The sequence below is a fragment of the Falco cherrug genome, chromosome 1 (genome assembly GCF_023634085.1).
Source record: "Falco cherrug isolate bFalChe1 chromosome 1, bFalChe1.pri, whole genome shotgun sequence".
Lineage (NCBI taxonomy): Eukaryota > Metazoa > Chordata > Aves > Falconiformes > Falconidae > Falco > Falco cherrug.
Genome location: NC_073697.1, coordinates 118,337,338 through 118,355,893, shown reverse-complemented (window position 1 = coordinate 118,355,893; position 18,556 = coordinate 118,337,338). Strand labels below are relative to the sequence as shown.

At 48.2% G+C, this 18,556-nt stretch overlaps 1 protein-coding gene across 1 annotated transcript in view; it reads left to right on the top strand.

The window, feature by feature from the left end:
• The window catches only part of DNAH9 (dynein axonemal heavy chain 9), a 186,680-nt gene that overhangs the window by 59,319 nt on the left and 108,805 nt on the right, over positions 1-18,556 (top strand). The window contains exons 38-43 of the mRNA XM_055723493.1: positions 459-666; positions 4,971-5,136; positions 6,493-6,595; positions 8,071-8,310; positions 16,266-16,427; positions 17,263-17,459. Coding sequence (XP_055579468.1) covers positions 459-666; positions 4,971-5,136; positions 6,493-6,595; positions 8,071-8,310; positions 16,266-16,427; positions 17,263-17,459 — 1,076 coding nt within the window. The remainder of the gene's footprint in view (positions 1-458; positions 667-4,970; positions 5,137-6,492; positions 6,596-8,070; positions 8,311-16,265; positions 16,428-17,262; positions 17,460-18,556) is intronic.

The following is an 18,556-nucleotide window of genomic DNA, read 5'->3' as shown; positions in this document are numbered from 1 at the left end:
TGTGGCCAGGGTGCGGGATGTGAGACAATGTAGTGGCAAAGTCCCTGAGACACCATGTTGTCATTCTGCTTGGCTGAAAATAGAGATGTTTTTATGATTTGGACAAAAAAATAAGAGTTTCTGCAGGCAGTGAATTGCGTTTGCCAGCTATTCTTTTCTTTCCGTTTAGAAATGCCACAGCGAGCAGATGACTTGTAAAAATTGTTACCGTTTTAGCAAAATGCATGTTGTGGGGAGATCCAGTTGCTGCTCCCAGCATCCAGCTGTCAAGGTTTCATCTGTACAGCAGTTGGATTTCAATGGCTGGCAACAGTGCATCGTTCCCTTCCTAGTGCAATCTAGAAACTGGGGTCACCGCACTTGTTCCTGGCTCTCCCAGTTTTCCTTCTCCCCAGAACGTGGCTGTGGGGTTGTGGCAGGGATGGGGGATGCTTATCTGCTCATTATGCCCCTCTCAGGCTTGCCTGGTGCCTACCACTGAGACGGTCCGTCTGCGTTACTTCATGGACAGGCTCCTGGAGCGCCGGCGCCCGGTGATGCTGGTGGGCAATGCTGGCACGGGTAAGTCTGTGCTGGTGGGGGACCAGCTCTCCTCACTGGACACGGATGCGTATGTGGTGAAGAAGGTCCCGTTTAACTACTACACCACCTCTGCCATGCTGCAAGGTAAGAAAACAGCTGAGTCCCAGGACTTCTGCCCAGCAGGTTACCCCACTCCTGGGGCACCTGGTGGGGTTTGGAGCAGGGTGCGCACTGTGGTGCTCAGGGGAAGAGCCGTGGGAGAGCTGCCCATGTTGTTTGTGCTGTGCTGACACCCACATGCTCTTAAGTCCCACTGTGAGACTCTCAGGTCAGCAGACCCTCCTTTGAGGAAGGTGGCATTTTCCAGTGTGAGGATTTGAATGCTGAGCACCACAACTCTGATTCAGGGCTGTGCCAAAGCACACGCTTAAAATCCACTGCTGTTTGGTACAGCCCATGGCTCCTACTTGACTTGAGGTGTGTCTTTAATATGCTTGAATTTAAGCCCATGTTGAATAGGATGAGTTTCTCGGCTAGCATCCAAACTGTCCTCAGGGTGCAATGATGGGAATTGCATCCCAATTAGCAGCTACGATGGTGCTAATGAATATGTGCAGGGTGTAAGCCAGGGCTGCTGGTACCTGGTGCTGTCCTCTCTGTCCTGCTGCACCCCAGTGTGTTCCCATGGCGCAGGTCCCGCATCCCCACCTCCCCAGGGAGCGCAGGGCTTGCTGACCCTGGGGGTCTCAGAGCCCCAGGGAATTGCTGGCCCTAGGGAAGTCCATAAGAATGTTGCTGATGAGGAATTTGGCACGTTATGGAAGAATGAAGTTTGAGACCAAGAGAAGGCCACTTTTGCTCTGTAGTCTCTTCAGAGACAAAGAGAAAGGAGGGAATTCTTGAGAAGTGGCTTATTTTGGAATGGTGTTTTCACTTTGAGTTAACCTAAAGAGAGAGAAAATAATTTTATACATGTGTTTATTAACAAGGAATGAAGCAGTCTGGTTTGTTTTGAGTTGCATGACAGCTGTGAGTCACCATAAAACAAAACGCTTCCTTTATGTAGCTTGGTTTGATGAAAGTGTCCTGAAATCCCTTTACTCCCCCAGCCCTATAGCAGACCACCATCTGTGAAGCATCAGCGAGACCAAGGGTCTATCCTTCACCCCCTGGGCTGTTCCTGGCCAAGTGGTGCTGGGGGGGGGTGGCCATGCTCACAGCCCTGATGGATGCCAATGGCAGTGAGTGCCTGCGGCTTTGTCCGTGCTCTGCCAGGCTCCCAACACCACAAACATTATAAGAAAGTTGTTGGAGCTTAATGCTGCCCTCGGACTGATCCACTTGCGGAGGGGTGACAGCACAGGCTTAGCTTGAGCTGTGCAGCCTGGGGCCAGTTCAGCTTTCTGGGGCAGGTTGGAAGGGTTTCTTGTCCTGGTGGTGCCCTCCCTCCCTCTCAGGCTCTCCTGCCCGTGCCCATCAGCCCCGCGGGTGGTGCCTATGCCTCTGCCTACGGTGTGGATGCAAATTATTTGGGTTACTTGTCCTTCAAGGAAAGAGATGGGTAAATTCTCTCTCCTTTTGGCCAGTCCTGCCACCCTGGGTGGTGTGATGGCTGTAACCTCCCTTTGCCCCTCCCAGGTGCCCCTTTTCCTTTTCTCCTGGTGTGGGGTATCTGCAAAACACCCTTGAGCCAGTAGACGGGCTAAGCTGTCTGTCCGCCCAGCTGCCTGGGTGGGGGAACATGTGCTTGTTCATCTCCATCTGGACAGGCCAGTGGGTGCAGGTGTTGAGATTTCTACAGGCAGACGTGGCAGCCCGTCCTTATTTACTCTGGCTGTGAGCTATGGACTGAGGCAGCCACTTTCTTCCTCCGCAGAAAGGAGCCAAGCCATCTCGTGTGTGGATGAAGATGTAGCTGTGAGATTTGCATTGGGAAGCATGACTTATATGGCTTGGCCCAGTTCCCTACTGCTCATTTTTTTGGAGTTAATTTGTCCCTTTTTGTGTAGTTTGTCAGTTGGCTGCTTTTTTTCCCCAGCAGGCACCTCTTTAAATTTGTAAAGCATGGGTACTAAGCAGGTTTGGGTTTGGTTTTTTTTTTTTCTTTTTTGTACTTAAAAAAGAGCCTAACCTGAAAGCCAGTAATTTCTTAGGCAGGGTGCCTGTTGGTGCAGAGTGTGCACCCTTTAGGGGAAACAGGTACATGGCTCAAACCATCCTTGCAGTCCCTGTGGCTTACAGAATGGCCATGTGCATAGGGGTTAAAAGGAGCCAGGCATTCTCTCCCCTCAAGCCTGGGGCCAGTTTGGGGGTTTTCTTTGGTGGATTGTGACCAAATACCATTCTCTGTGGCATTTGTCGCTCTGTCAGCCCATTGCCCTGGACCTCCCGTCTGCTGCGCTCTCTGCTTTGTACCCTCCTGGACCTCTGCTCCTCCTTGCTGCTGTCACTCAGCACCTTTCTGCTCCAGATCTGCCTTGAGAAAACGGCAATAAATATTATTTATTTGGTTCCCCCCGCCCCTGCCCCTTGATCAACAGCCAGCAAGCAAGAGGAGTTGCACTTGCAAAGTCTCTTTGGCAGTGACTGTTTCTTTCAGGTGCTAATTTGAGCATGTCAGGATCTGAGAGGCAGGCACGGACGTATTGTGAGATATAGCTTTGAATTAAAATGCAACTTTCACAAACATGTCACTTGATCCCCAGTAATTGCATTTCAGTGTGATGAATCTCCTGCATACTTGTTTAACCTCAAAAAGGGCTGATTTTATATGTTAATTAAGGACTAATTAAATTTAAATTAAATGCTTATTTGAAACACTTAATTTAACTTGCTGCCAGATATTTCAAATATTGTGGTTTTATTGAAGGGGGAGAGAGACTCCACTGAGGAAAGATTCATCATTTTTCTCAGCACAGTTCATTCCTTTGTGCAGCAACTGTCTATGACAAGGAATCAGTTGAATTTTGAGTAGTGGGAAAGACAAGCTGTCTGGAATGCACCGAAGCAGTAAAAAAAAATGATGTTTTAAAAGATTTGTGGTCTGAAAAAAGCAGAATAAAAATCTTCCTTAATAACTTTTGCACGTGATAATGAATGGCTTAAGTGTACATTTTCACAAGGAGGTTTTTATGAAAATTCCCAGTCCCATTTACATTTACCAGTCTTCCCTAATTACAAAGATCTGCTACTTACCGTGGTGCTCTGCAGCACCTTATGGGTCTGTTGACAACCCAAAACTCTGCAAATGAAACGAATTCTGCCTCCATCTTCAGGAGAGCAGTGACCCCCTGAGACAGTGGATGCTGCTGTTTGCTTTTCCACTTACTGAGTCAGTAGAGGTTGCCTGGGCTGCAATCAAAGGAATCAATGGCCTATAAAATATTATGTGCAGCAATGTGGGATGATTTTTATCAAATATCAGCCAAGCATTATAAATAATTCTCACATTTTATAATCTACAGCAATGCATATCCTCGGCCTTCTGCTAAAACAAATTAAAATCTTTCAAAGCTTTGAAATAAGAAACTTCTCTCCATGCTTTCCCTTGCTTGTGCGTGACCCTGCTTAAAGCTAGGTGGCTATTTGGCAGCTCCTTTTGGAATTGAGTTCTGTCACTTTGTTTGGAGGTCTGAGTAATGCTGGGGAGGAGATCGGGAACTTGTATTTGGTGCATTTAAATAAGAAATATTGATTGTTCTGAAAGTGTCCAGGAATTTGCCCCCAAAATCACCTATTTCTTTTGTCTAAGAGGGGAAAAAAATGTTCTTAGATTGACAAAACCAGCTTTGCTCATGGGGTTCTGTGCCCACAGCATCTTCCTTGCTCCTTCCCAGTGCCCAGCCATTGCTGTTAATGGTGTGGTCATGGTATCGCTGGGGCAGGCAGCAGGGGATATTCACTGCTCTGTTGTACAGATCAGAACAACCGCAGCAAGCACAATTTCATTTAAAAAAAAATATGCAGAAGAGATTCAAAAGGCTTTATCTTGCATGAAATGCTTTGGTTTGCTCTGAAGTAAACCTGTTTTATAGCAGAGTTTTTGTTTGCTGTATTTTGTTTGAATGGAGGAATTGAGAGCTTTCTGATTTGGGTCAAGTGACACTAAAAAGCTGCCCGAGGGTCCGTGCCAGCCCCGTGCAGGGCTCCCAGCTCCTCTATAGCCTCACCTTAGGGACAGCCACCATCCTGCTGGTGAGCAGCATCCAGTGCCAAGACCCGCTCTTCTTCCCCCAAAAGCAACGCAGAGCCCAGGTGGCAGCTGAAGGGGACAGAGGCTTCCCCCTGTGCTGCTCGGTGAGCCCTGCCTGTCCTGCACGTAGCTCGGCTCCTCCTGGGGCTGCTGTAGCTGCACGAGGCACTGCATCCAGCTGGGTTGAGAAATCATTTTTTGTTTTGCAGCAGTCACTCCCCTGGTGGCTTAGCTTTCCACCTCTGCCTCCATACAGGCATGCTTGAGAAACCTCTGGATAAAAAGGCTGGCAGGAATTATGGCCCTCCAGGTACCAAGAGGCTTGTGTACTTCATCGATGATCTGAACATGCCTGAAGTGGATGCTTACGGGACGGTGCAGCCCCATACGCTCATCAGGCAGCACCTCGACTACGGCCATTGGTAGGAGGCTGCTTGGGCATCGTTGTCCAAGACCTTTTTGTTCAGCTCCAGTGGTGGGGATGGGGTTTGAGGAGATGTCAAAGTGTTGGGTCCCTCTTCCCACCCTGTGTTTGCCATTGTATCCTGCTGGGCTGCGGCTGGCTGGGAGGCTCTGGGTGACCCCAGCGTTGTGCGGCTTTGGGGTTTCCCCTGTCCCCAGCAAGCAAACTCACCTGCTGGTGGCATAGTTGGCAGGAGCTTTGCTCTGCTCGTGCTGCAGTTTATGACAAGCCCCAGTGCAGAGCCTGCAAGAGGGGCATGATGCTCAGCCTCGATGCCCTGTGATGCTGAGTAGAGGAAGGCCATGGATTTGGCCACAGCTGTGAGACGAACTGGCCTTGCTGGGAGGATCTAACGTTGATTTCAGTCAGACAGCAACAAACAAGCATTTTCTAGGCAGAAATAATTTGAAGGAAAAAACGACAGTGTTCTGGGAGGAGATCGGTGCATTTTAGACTGCAGCCAGCCGTGCCGTGTGGGACAGGAGCGCGTGCAGCTCTCACCATGGGGAATACGGAGCAGGCACTCATTGCAATTGCCTGTCTCCTCGGCTGCATGCATGCCTCAGCTTGGCCGAGGGTTTCCCAAGTATGGAGACAGTGGAGTGGAGGAAGAAATTTTGCTCTGTGGGTGTTGGGGAAGTCTGGCAGAAAAAGGGCTCTGCCGGAGGCATGGGGGACACGGTGCACGGGTGTCCCCTCCCAGTCATGTCCAGGCTTTCTGCCTGCGCTCTCGTTGCACACTCGGTGCCTCTCTCGCAGCCCAGCGGGGCTGCAGCTCACTCCAGGGATGGTGAGGAGTGAGGTGGGCAAAGCTTGCTGCTACCCAGGGGCTGCCCTGGCCCCAGCAGCCCCCCCGCAGGGTCCTGGGGCTGCACCCTGGCTCCATCGGCAGAGTCCCCCTCCTTCCCTACAGGCAGCGGGTGGGCAGCTGCCCCCGGCAGCAGCTGCCTGCTTGCCCCTGACCCAGGCTAGCTCAAATCACAGCCGCTCCTGTGATTTTTTTATTTTTTTTTTACCATTTCCATGCAAGTGACATCTATGACCTGAGGGCTTTGCTCACTGGTTGTTACTAGCTGGTGGAAATAATATTAGTTGCAGGTAGTTGAAGCTGAAAGCTTTCCACCAGGAGCAGGACTTGTGTGTGCCAGGCTGTGCTACAGATGCACAGGCGAGCCTGGGCCCTGCCTTGGCGAGACGCAGGATGTGACCCCCCTGAAAACACGTGGAGGTTGGCAGCCCATGGACATGCACCGTGGGAGAGGCAGCGGCAGTTGCTCGGGCTGTGGTCATCGTGCCACTTTTCTTTTGCCCAAAGGTACGATAGGACCAAGCTGTCACTGAAGGAGATCATGAACGTGCAGTACGTGTCGTGCATGAACCCGACTGCGGGGAGTTTCACCATCAACCCTCGCCTGCAGGTAAAGCCCTGCGCCATGGCAGGCACGTCACGGGCTTCATTTTGGGGTGGATTATTTAAGCATGAGGTAGAGGCAAACCACTGGCAGATCTTGCTGCTGTCGTTTTATCAGTCAAAATGGCATGAATCTGTCGAGTGACTAATTCCTAATAGTGAAGCAGCAGACTTGCTTCCCTTGTTTGTTTTTTCCCATGTTCCGCTGCTCAGCCACAGAAGTGGCAAGTCACCAGCCAGCTTTACACCTACTTTCAGGACAGCCTCCTCGTTCATACAGACTGATTTTTGCCTTCATTTAGTTAATATTTACCTCTGGAACATAGTTCATTAAAGCCTTTTGGTTTCTAAAATTTTCTGATGGAGTGGGCAATATATCCTCATTAAAAAGAGGTGGGGAGGGGAAACCCAAACAAAGAAAACCAAAGAACCCCCTGCCAAAAAAACAACATAAGTGCTGATGGTAACAGAAGTATAGACTTGGGAAGAGATCTTAAACATCAGTGCTTTCTTTTTGGGAGCTGTGAGGATCTGCCCAGGCTGTAGAGCTGGTTATTATCAGCTCTGATGTTACGTACCCTTTCTCCAAGCCACGAGGCTGTGGTGGCAGAGCCTGGTCAGAGGCAGCCTGGTTGTTCCCTGCCTGCAGACCAAAACCACTGAGCAGGTCCTGCTGGCATCAGGCAGGGACAAATGGCATCCAGAGGGATGGTGCCCTTCTCGGCAGCATTGCCGTGCTGTAGGATAAAGCTTGGCATGTGAACAGTAGTGGAGAAATACCCTGAGAAAGGGATGCTCGTGCAAGAACAGCCATAACTCGGTGGGGTGGCTGCCCCAGGGACAGATCCTGCTCGTAGGGAGGGACCTACTGCCTGCTGGGGAGCCAGGATAGTGGGAAGCAAATTTCACACCTTTGTAGAGAAACCTCATGACCAGAGTCAGCCCAGGCCCTGGCTCCTCTTTAGCAAGATGGGGTGTTCAAATGAAGTGTCCTCTGGCTGTATACAGGCATCCCCTCTGTCTTTGCAAGTTCCAAACCAGTAAAGGGTCTTCTGGGAGATGGCACCTTCCAGGGGCTGTTTCTAATGGAGGCAGTGACTGGGCTTCATCAGAGGTCAGTGGGACCTTCAGAGCCCTTCAGCTCTTCAATGGACTGAACTTGCAATGTAGCAGCTGTGAAATGCAGTTGAAAATCCATTTAATAAGCAGAATGATGCCAACTGTCCTCTGCTGGGAAATTAGAAGAGGGAAACTGCCTTGTTTAGGTGGACAGAAAGTCACAGAGTCATAGAGATCCCAGGTTGGAAGGGACCTCTATGTCCTTTGGAAGGGTTGGAAGATCATCTGGCCCAGCCTTTCATGGGAAGGGGAGCCTAGATGAGATTATCTAGCACCGTGTCCAATTGCATCATCCCCAAGGGCATTTAGCTTGAGAGGTGCTTGCCCATCTCTCTGACCTTTCCATGCCTTTCTCTTCCTCAGCGTCACTTCTGTGTCTTCGCTCTCTGCATCCCTGGTCGCGATGCCTTGTCCAGGATCTACAGCACCATTTTAACGCAGCACCTGACGAGTGGGAATTTTTCAGGGGCCGTGCAAAAATCTGCTCAGCAGCTGATTGCCCTTGCCCTGGGACTGCATCAGAAAGTAGCTGCTACTTTCCTGCCAACGGCTATCAAGTTCCACTACATTTTCAACCTGAGAGACTTCTCCAATATCTTCCAAGTAAGTGCAGTTGCTGTCCTGTGACACTTGGAGCTTGTCCTGATGCTGTGGGACACTGTGGACCTGTGTTCCTCTGGCCCAGCTAGCCTTGCTGAGCAAAGCGCAATCTCCCACCTAGCAGTGACACAGTATGTGTGTCCCCCAAGTAAAGGGGATGACCTTGGACCATCCCCTAATTTCTGATTGATTTTGGATGGATTCCAGAGCCATCACCCGGGACTTTGAGTAACATAGAAGCTCATTTACTTTGCAGCCTCCTGTGGTCAACGGGGTGGGATGAGCAGTTCCAGAAGGAGGTGCAGGTTTTGGGTGGGTTGAAATGCCCTTTGGCTGTGGAAGGAACCAACAGAAGGGAGCTCTGGGCTCCTGACTTCAGCACTTAAGCAACTGTTGGTGAGTGTCATGGAGCTGGGCTTGTCTTGGTGAGTCTCAGCCCCACGCGTATAAACGTGTAGATTAGCGGCGCTGTTCCACCACACAGGGAAATAATTTTATTGCACTGAAGTGTGGTAGGTAGCGGCTTAGTGGGCTACTGGCCCTGAAAATAGGAGAGCAGTAACTGGCTCAACTCAGCTGGTTGGCCTATAGTGCTGTGTCTTCTTAGCTCCTCAATGGTCAAGTACTCAGCATGGGCTTGGAGGGTGGCGTTGGAAGAGTTCATAAATAATGAAGAGTTGATAAATAAATCAAAACCAGCTTTGACTTAATTGCTGAAACTGAATTACCACTGGAGCCAGTTCTATACCAAGGGGATTTAGAAATGCTTTCTTCAACAGTGGGGAGAGTTGTTGCTTTTTTTTTTTTTTCTTTTTTCCCCTGGAAATTTCATGCTTTGAAGCAGTAGGTATTGCTGCTCAAAGAGCCGTTTAGAATTTAAGGCTGATTAATAAAGTTTGAGAAAGTTCTTAGTCAAGAGGTTAGAAACACCATAACCTGGTGTAAAACCCCAGTTTGTAATTTGTTACCTTCCTTATTAAAATGTCTGTTTTACACGGTAGGTGCTTGAAAGTTCAGTGCCTTGTGTTCTGGTTCATCAGACAAGGGTTGAAGTAATGACAGGCAATGGGAAATCCAAGAACAGGACTTTGAAAAAGTTAATAACTCCATTGTGTCGAGAAGGAATCAGACCTGTCACTTGTGCTCAGCTAAACATCGGCAGCCTTTGACGTTAGATGTGGGTCATGTTAAATCCTGACTTCTAGTTAATCTGTGCTTTGAAAGGCAGAGAGAGAGAGAGAGAGAGAAAAGGAGCATTTCAACTGGAAGCTTTAATTTTAACTGTAGCCTTCTTGAAAGGTGCTAAGGTTGTGGGATATTAGAAAATGTCCTGCCAGATCTTGGTGCTGGCCCAGAGGGTAGGAGCAGTGACAGGAGCTCAGATGGCTTTTCGTTTATCACATGGCTTGCAGGAGTAGGGGAGTCTGTCTCCTGGGTCTCGTGTTTTTTAAATTGTGGTTCAATTTTTCTTGAAATCCTTTTTTACCTTTTCCTGCTTGTTCCTGATTATTTCCTTACCTTAAATATTCTCAGGGTTTTCAGAGCTCCTGGTTTCCTGTTTAGCTCTGCTGGAGCACTTTATTTTTATTATTTTTTTTTCCTCCCTGAAATTGAGTGTGAAAGAAGCTCCAGAGCCTGGGAATGCATTTCCATGTGTTGCATCCATTATATCTTCATAAATTCATAATTTAGCTTGAGGTCTTTTGTCTAACCCCCTGTTCAAGCAGTGCCAACTTCAAAGTTAGGTCAGGCTGATCAGACAAGTTGTGAGTGTTTCCAAGGCTGGAGTTCCCATAGACTCTCTGGCCTTTTGGCATTGCTAAATCCGCTCTGTGGTGAAGTTTATATATTTTTATTTCACCAAGAATTTCCCTTGCTGCAATTTGTGTTTGTTGCCTCTTGCCCCTTTGCTATGCACATCTCAAATAAAACCCCTAAATTGCTCGCTCTCCTCTATAACTCCCCATTAGGTAGCTGCAGACAGCAGTGAGATTCCTTCCTCCCCTGGGCTGAACAAACCCGTTTCTCTCAGCCTTCCCTTGCATGTCCTGGGCTCCACTGTTTTATGATCCTGGTGGTCTCCATTGAACTCGCTCCCGTACATTAACATCTGTCTTGTCCTGGGGGACCCAAAAGTGGATAGAACCTCACACAGCGTTTCTCTCCAGCCTTTCAAGGTCTCTCCCTTTGGTGCCGTAACCTCTCTGCTTGGTCAGTGTCACCTGCAGAGCTGCTGAGAGTGCGCTGCCAATGTCATGGAGGAAGAAATTAAACAGCGTTGACCTGGTACCAACCCCTGAGGAGCACTGCTGGTAGTTGGCCTCAAGTTAGACCTTTGAGCCTGGCTGACCAGCCAGTTCCACACCCACCTTGCGGTCTACACCTCCGACCCATGACCTGTGATGTGGTGGTATTTGGAAAAAAAAAAAAAAAAAAAGAGGGGGAAAAAATAAATAGGAGCCCCCCCCCCCTCAACACCCCCCCCTCCCCCCCCAGTGAGAGCCATCTGAGTTTCTTTAGCCTGTGGGAAGGTGGAGGAAAGGTGGAGGTAAGGCTTGTAAGTCAGCGCATAGTGCCTTTTCCAAACTCCTTTTAATCCCAGACAAACAATCAAACACCAAGTGCGTAATAGCTGCATATATAAAAGGCACTTGGGGTTTGCTGTTTTACCAGCTATTCTGTAATTATACAAGCAGCCAGTGATAATTGTTAAAGGCACAAACCGTATGCAACCTGCAGCGGTAGAGGAGACGAGCCCTGGGCTTGCTGCCGCCGTACTGTGATGCTGCTGGCTCTGCACAGGTCGCTAACGATGGCTCCCTCTGCAATCTGCCCAGCGGCGCTGTCATTATCATACAATATTAGATATTAATGCTGTACCTAAACGTTTAAGTAGGACTTTACAATCCCAGCTTGATTTCCTTTGTCAAAACTGCCTGACAGCTTTTATGACAAGGATCCCTGTGCTAATTGTCTCATTACAAAACACTCCAAGAACCTGTGTCTTAATTACTGCAGCTAATGAAGAATGAGTTAATTTTGAGCTGGTATGTACATGAATGTTGCACAAAACAAGGAAGACTGCCCCAAAACAAGTCAGCAGTAATTCCTTTCAGCAGACAGACAGGGATGCTTATTGCCTTCTTGTTTTTCCTTCTGCACCCAATACCCATCGCCACCCGACCCGAGCTGATCAGGCTGGTGGCTGTGTTGCTTGGTGCAAGGGTTCAGCTGAAGGTGACTCCAGCAGGTTTTCACTCCGAATGATGACAAAACACCAGGGAGGTTTGTCTAGACAAAAATAGGTGTTGGTGAAACCAAAGGGAAAAATTGCAGCCTATATACCCAGCGACAGGAGACCGGGGCACGCAGCAGCAGGCTGGCTTTGTCAAGCACTGTTCATGTTTGTCCAGACTAATTGGTATGATCACCTCTGGGGATCTGAGCATCTTCAGTGGGACTTCTTTGTGCCTGACTAGTTATGTCCTCACCCTCAGCTTTGGTTCAGGCCCTTATGTAGGAACTAGCTGGTGTCTCCAGGGCAGTATGTGCAGGGGCTGGCTCCCCAGAGGGGCACACGAGTCTCCAGGGAGGGAGGGACTGCCAGGAGGGCTGTGGATGAAGAAAGGGAGCCAAGGTGAGAAGGAAGCCAGCACTGGACACAGTTTCTCTGATAAGTGCGCAAGCACATTCAGATCCCTGCTGACCTGGAAACCCACTAGGGTCTGGATTGAGCGATGCTCCTTCCTGATTTTGAAAAAGAACAACCAGGACCCTCAAAAATTGGTGATTATCTTCAACCCCCTGGGCTAATGGGCTGCTTTTGAATGCTTACAGAAGGCTCAGTAAGTACAGTGTAAAATCTAGCTGTAATAAACCAGCTTAAATTTGCTGTCACATCTCACTGGAAATGGTTAGGGTGAAAGAAGGATGGAAACCACAGTCCAGGTAAGAAGGGGCTGGAGTAAGTCTAGGCAAGATCTGCAGGAATGGCAGCCCTGGCTCCTTGTCTTTGGACTATATCACTTGCTGTTAGTGATGGTACTGTTGCAGGGGCAAGGTCACCCTTCAGTCCTTTATAGTCCTTCAGGCTCATCAGAAGGTGCTGTTACTTTCCTGTTGTAGCAGGTCCCATCTATGGTTAAAGTCTGACACTACTTCTCCTTGCATTCCTATGGCACCTTTTCATGCCTCTAGGTCCCACCATGCACTGCAGAGTTAAATTGATTGGTACGCCTCAGGCGATTTACCCTTGATTAAAGAAGACAGGTCTCTGCAGTGACAGAGTTGTGGATTATGCTTTTTAAAAATATATTCCCTGCTGGCTCACACCAGAGAAAGCCCTGTTGCTGTCTGTCTTTCCATCTGAAAGGGTTACCATGGTATTATGCTCTAAATTATATCTGTCATCTCTGTAAAATAATAATCATAGACTCAGCAGGGTTGTATTTTGCTTTTTATTCCCCTTTCTAACAAGATTGCCAAGCAACATGTCACATGAAGATCTGTGCGGTTGTTTGGCATGACTTAGCCTTGGGCTTGGTCGGGATCTGGTTACTTGAGCCGGCCTGGTTTTAGACCTTCCCCCTTCTGCTGTCTTACCATCCCTGCTATTTATTTTCCTAATGGAGGTCCAGATGCCAGCGGCTGGTTATGGGCTGCTCCATCACACGCAGCAGGCGCAGCATTCTGCAGGGCCGGTGGGGTGGCTGGAGCCCCTCATCAATCCCCTCTGATGAGCATGTTTTAAAATAGGTGCAATACTTTTAAATAGCACTCCGGGTTCCTGGCCCACGCACTGCTGATAGAAATGCTGTGTTTGTCACTGTTTCCATGTCACCGCTGTCCTCAAAGTGCTGAGGCTGCTCCAGGAGCCCCAAGAGTAACGCCAGGAAGGAGGAGAGCCAAGTGCGTAGTCCAACAGTGCAGGACACCCGGGAAGGGGTTGCTGCACTGCACAAGTTATTATTTTAAATGTTATTTAGACTGCAAAGAAAGCAATTTATTTTTCTTACCTTTTTATGCCCAGGAGACTTTCTGTTCTGTCACCTGATCACCCCGTTGCGGGAGCACGTTAACTTGCTCTTCGCACTCGCCGTGCACCTTCCCTGGGGCTGGTGTGTAGGGCAGGCTGGGCTGTGCACCCCGGTGCTGCCCTCAGCACCAGCAGGGAGCCAGCCTGCTGGCAGGGAGCCTGGCGGGGTGCAACGCTTCAGAAGTGGAAATAATTATCAGCTTAGCAAGCCTGGTGTCCAGAATTCACATTATGTTGCTTCAGACCTTGGTTGCTGGATGGGTGTTACGGTTTTGCAGGTTTTGCCAAAATGGCTTGAATGTGTCTAGTGCTTTTTATTTATTTTTTTAAATCCAAATATTCAGCTTCTCTCTACATGTAGGTTTTATTGTGTTCTAGGTAGCAGCATGCAAAGCCTTTGACTATCCATGATTGTCCTGTATGTGCAGAGACCTTTTTAGTTCCTGTTTTGTCTATTTATATGCAATATATTTCCATGTAGAGATGGAGTATGCATTTCTTCCATGTGTTCCCCTAAAGGCATATTAGGGTACAAAGAAACAATTAAATATCTCTCTCCACTGGACTATCTGACCATTTGACTTTGAATATTTTCTTTGAAGACCTACTCTATTACTAAAAATCATGTGGCTGTGCGATGTAGGACTCAAAGATACTGCGGGCAGTACCAGTGCTGCGCATCTCGCTATAGAAGGATGAGCGATCCTTTTACTTGTGAGTGGCTCCAAATGAAATCTCGAGCACCTGAAACTTGCAGATGAAGAAAATGGTATTGCATAAAAGCTGGTGTCTCGTGGAAATCTTCCAAGGCTTTGTGAGGAACCAATGCTTGGGGAGGTGGGGATAAAACTCTGGCGAACTGGTGTGTGCGATGTGGCTCTTGGAGACAGTTCCTGGTCAGAGGGTTGCAATAACCTGCTGTGTGTAATGCTGTGAGCTAAGGCTCCTTCATGGAGCCGTGGTGGGAACTGCCCCCCTGGCCAGGGCTGCTGGCCACCCAGCCTGCTGACGTCGTGAAGTGTGAGCTGACGGGTACTTGTCACTGTCTGCAGGGTTCTGATGGGTGGCAGAAATACCTCCCAGGCTTCCCCAGCACAGCTGTGGTGGGTGCAGAGCACGTGAGATCCTGCTGGGAGGGGACAGGCACCCTGGCAGGCGGATGGGGTCATGGGTGCTCCTCGGTCCTTTGTTTCATGGAGATCATGGGAAAATTGCCTGGCTGAGCTCAGGTCCTGCCTTGTCAGACCTGTGACAGCCTGTCTCCGCTGGCACGTTGATGCGTGGCGACAACACAGCAGACAAGTCTTGCTGGGACAATTAGCATATTCCCCATTTCCGTGCCAAATATCATCATCTCCTGGGGTGATTATTAAGCTGCTGAGGAGCCTGTCACTCAGGATTACCTGGTAATAAATCTTGATCTGATGAATCTCAGCCAGAGTGTGGTGGTTCCCTGCAGCCCGGTGGCGATGCCCTGGCACCCCAATGGGCACGGCTGTGCCTCTCAGCCAAAGCTTTTGCTGGCATGTCACTATCTTATCGACGTCATGACATTTGACATCATTGTGTAGAGAAGCCTTGGTGTGGCAGAGTTCTGACCTTTCTGGTGAGGGGGAGAAGCTGAAAGATTTGGCTGAAATACAACCTGAGGACTCAAGAGCCAAATGGATAAAACTTGCATTGATGTGACAAAGGGCAAGGTGCTATCTGTTTTCTTTTTTAGTGTTGGCACCACATCCATCAGAGGTGCAGTGACCCATGGCCGTGATTCCTCTGTGCATCCCAGCCATAGACGCAGTGGCTGGAAGAGCAGCCTCACAGGCAGAGCATCCCCATCGCTTGCTGGGGACACAGCTGGTGTGCTCACAGAGGAGCGTGATAGCTCTGCTGAGAGGAGTGTGCAGGTCAGGTTTGCAGAGTGAGGAAAAGGGAGATGTGCAGGTGTTAAGCTAATAAACTGATTACAGATTCCTGAAGTGTGGGTTTTCCTCCCTCTGAGGTAGCCTTACACATGCTTGCATCAAGAACACAACTTTTGCGGCTCAGGGTGTCTTTAGAGTGACTGATTTAGTTTTTTAAAATCTTAGGTATTTTAAATCAATTTAGGACCTGATGGGTTTCACCTTTCTCTCTTCAAGTTGTCAGCTCTTCTTGCTATTTTTTTTTCTGAAATAAATGCAATAACAATTTGGCAGCTGTAATGACAAATGTGAAACCCAAACAGTTTGAGCAATGATCCATAGAGCTGAGAGGGACTGCTTTACATTGCTTTTAATACATTTTATATTTTACGTATAAATAATTAGATGTTAGGAATAAAAGCTATTTAATTCATACCATTGAAAACCCTGTGTGCTGTTAATAGGCTTAGTTATAGGCGACATCTCTTTGTAATATAATTCTTTTATGCATTTTAATAGAGTTCATGATAAACATACTGTGATAAACAGACAGCAACTAGTATTTCCTGCAGGCAGAATGCGCCTAATTAAAATTTATTTATTTTTTTTAAAAAAAAAATCACCACCACTAAAATTTCCAAACTCTTTTTTTTTTTTTTTTTTTTTTTTTTTCTTGACAAAGCACCCGTGGCATGGTGTTGGGATGTAAAAAAGCCACACTGTGTGCTCTTTGCTGCTGAGGTCAGGACCAGCAGCCCAGCCAGGCTGCACTGGGGATGCTGTTTAGGGTATCGAAACAAGTATAACAAATACAAACTGCTTTGGGAGACAGGGGGTGACGGAGGGCATGTCCTCCAGGGACTGTTCAGTAGGGGCTTGTTCAGAGGGGCAGTTGCAGGTTGCTGTAATGACTCTGCATATTGCGATTTGGCTCTTTCCTAAGCGTGGCAGCCTGGATGCTGGGGTGAAGTTGGTTCCTTGGGGTCATGATGGGGTTCACTGACTGTCTCTGCTCTCCATAGGGCCTTCTGTTCTCTACCCCTGAATGTCTGAAGCAACCCCAAGACCTAGTGAAACTCTACCTGCATGAGTCAAACCGGGTGTACCGGGATAAGATGGTTGAAGAAAACGATTACGGTACCTTTGATAAAATCCAGCTGGAGATGGTGAAGAAATTCTATGATGTAAGTGTTGAGGTTCCTAACTCTGCTTTCCCAATGAACTTTTCTCCTGTAAGCATGTACATCATTATCAAAGTTTGACCCAGTGTCTGCCCATCTCTCGCTTGCCTGGAGGGCAGTGCTCTTAATGGGAGCCCAGGAGCAAAATCTGTCATCTGCATCCTGGGCTGCTGCTGCTGTGACAGGGGTGAATGATGCACTCCAGAAGGGCAATGGGGAGAGGCGATTTGGCATCTGTGGATTAATTAAATTCCTTTAAGTGCTTTAAGTCTCGTGGCAAAAGCAGGAGAAGGATCAGATCCCTGGTCTTGATGGGAGCACAGTGACATGCAGGCACAAATCCCTAGTGCTTTCCCTTTTTCCAAAGTTTCTTTCGAGTGAAAGCTCCAGACCTGCTTCCCTTCGGGCCGGCATCACCCAGCTGTGCTGCCACGTGAATCACACAAGCCTCGCTGAAGCGATAAGCAGTGCAGACAGCAGACTTTCCTCCAGGTTTATCACTGTCCATGCAACAGGCTAATGCTATGGCTCTTGCCGCGGGGCTTTTCTTGTGGCCACGTTCTCTTATGGTAACGAGTTGAGTTTTTGTGACTTGACAAAAAGTTGTCAGAGCAAAAGAAGTCAGATTTGGGGCTTTCTCCTTTTCCCCTCTTTCCCTTTCACCCTTTTTCCCACATATGGGTGCAACTATATGGGCATAAAAGGCGTTTGCTGGAATGCCATACCTTACTTGAAAAGATGGCAGAGACCTGCAGTGGTTTTTTCCTATGCTTGTTCTACATGTGTGTATATAAATATATATTTTATTATTCTTTTTTGTCCTCTTTGACATTGACAGGACATTGAGGAAACTTTAGAGCAGACCAAGAGAATGAATGTTTATTGCCATTTTGCTAAAGGCGTTGGTGAACCCAGTTACAGGCCAGTTTCATCCTGGGAGGAGTTGAACCAGGTCCTTGTGGAAGCCTTGGACAACTACAATGAGGTCAACGCTGCCATGAACCTGGTACTCTTTGAGGATGCCATGTGCCACGTGTAAGGGGATTTTCTGGCTTTGTGGTCTCGTCGTAGCATTTGTCTGTGCAGATTGCTTCTGTGGAGTTTTCTGGAGGGTGTAAGTGTGTGACAGCTGCTGGAGCTGCAGGTGTGCAGAGGCTTCACCTGCCCATGTGGTGTGTCCGGCAGCAGCGCTGCGCTGCTGCTCCAGCTGGTGTTTGGAGGGCAGCTCTGGAGCCGTGAGGTTGCCTGGGGCTGTCAGATGGAGAGGCTGCGTGCTGGGGGTTATTTTAAAGTCCGGCCGCTGTTATGAAATCTTTGTCCCTTGATGTTCTGTAGATGGCATGAACATTTATTGTATGTGACAGCGTTCAAGCGCTTTATTGTCTTCACTTGACCGCCAGCTACAGAACTGGTTATACTGGGATTTCCCAAAACACTTTCACAACTGGTTTAGAGCTGTGTTTACACAGGTTCTTAGTGGGATTTTCAAATGTATGTAAAGCAAAATTATGTGCCTTCAGGCTACCAGTTCAAATGGATTGAGGCATTCAACCTGCTTTGATCTTTTGGAAATCCTGCTCGCGTTTTGGTGCCTGGAGAATCTGGATGGATTCCCTCTGGAAATTGGATGTGTGGGACTATATGAAAATAGCAAGCCTCCAGTAGATGATTATGAAGCTATTTACATGCCTGGTATAGATAGTGAGGCGTACCTCCAGCTTTCAAATACGATTTAAAAGCCTGTTGGGAATCCCAGCAGAGACAGACTCATTTCTGGGTGCTGAAATGCAGATCTGGCTTTAGATCCCTTCAGAAGATGGACCTGCCCTGTATATCACAGTTTTAACTGATTTTGTATGAAAACATTGTATCAGGCGTTGCAGATTTGTGACTAAGCTAGAAGGAAGCCGCTGTCCTGCTGCACAGCCATGTGCCTGATTTCAGTTCTTGCTGGACCTGGCAACTTAATGCAGTTACTTTCATGCAAATTTTAAAAAAATAAAAATATAAAGTGCTACTCCTTTTAACTAGCCGTTTAACTGTTTCTGTTCTAAGAGCTCAACAAATTTTTACTTTTGCAGTGTAGTGTGCTGGGGAATGTTTTCCCTTATGGTGTGGGCATTTACTCCTTT